The sequence below is a fragment of the Temnothorax curvispinosus genome, unplaced genomic scaffold, assembly GCF_003070985.1.
Source record: "Temnothorax curvispinosus isolate PA1 unplaced genomic scaffold, ASM307098v1 QBEX01007425.1, whole genome shotgun sequence".
In the NCBI taxonomy this organism is placed as follows: domain Eukaryota; kingdom Metazoa; phylum Arthropoda; class Insecta; order Hymenoptera; family Formicidae; genus Temnothorax; species Temnothorax curvispinosus.
In genome coordinates, this window is record NW_020217205.1 from 1 (window position 1) to 323 (window position 323).

Consider the following 323-nt stretch of genomic DNA (forward strand, 5'->3'; position numbering starts at 1 on the left):
AGGTCTCTTACTCTTTTTAGCTTTGCCCTTCCTCTGAGCTTTTCTCTTCTTAGCGGTCTTGGTGGATGACTCCCCGAAAGTGGTGATCTCGTCGCCGAGAGTGCCCAGAGTCGTCATCTGGCGACGTCTATGCTTCTCCTGCTTGGTGACGGGCAAACGCGTCATATAATTCTCCTCGTACTCGGTCTTCCGCTTGTCCTCGCGCACCAGAATCGCTCGCTTCTCGCCCAGACCTTGGCTGTCCTCCACAGGCGCGTCCAGATACTCCTCCTTCAGTTCCCGCAACACCGTATTTGACACGACGCGTCTGCGAGCTCTCTCGC

The 323-nt window shown here is 56.0% G+C and overlaps 1 protein-coding gene across 1 annotated transcript in view; it reads right to left on the bottom strand.

Annotated features, from left to right (window-relative positions):
• Window positions 1-11: 11 nt before the first annotated feature.
• Window positions 12-323, bottom strand: part of LOC112457033 (neuroguidin) — a gene marked incomplete at its 3' end in the record, with an annotated part of 1,831 nt that continues 1,519 nt past the window's right edge. The window contains exon 3 of the mRNA XM_025019904.1: window positions 12-323. This exon is cut by the window's right edge and continues 10 nt beyond it. Coding sequence (XP_024875672.1) covers window positions 12-323 — 312 coding nt within the window.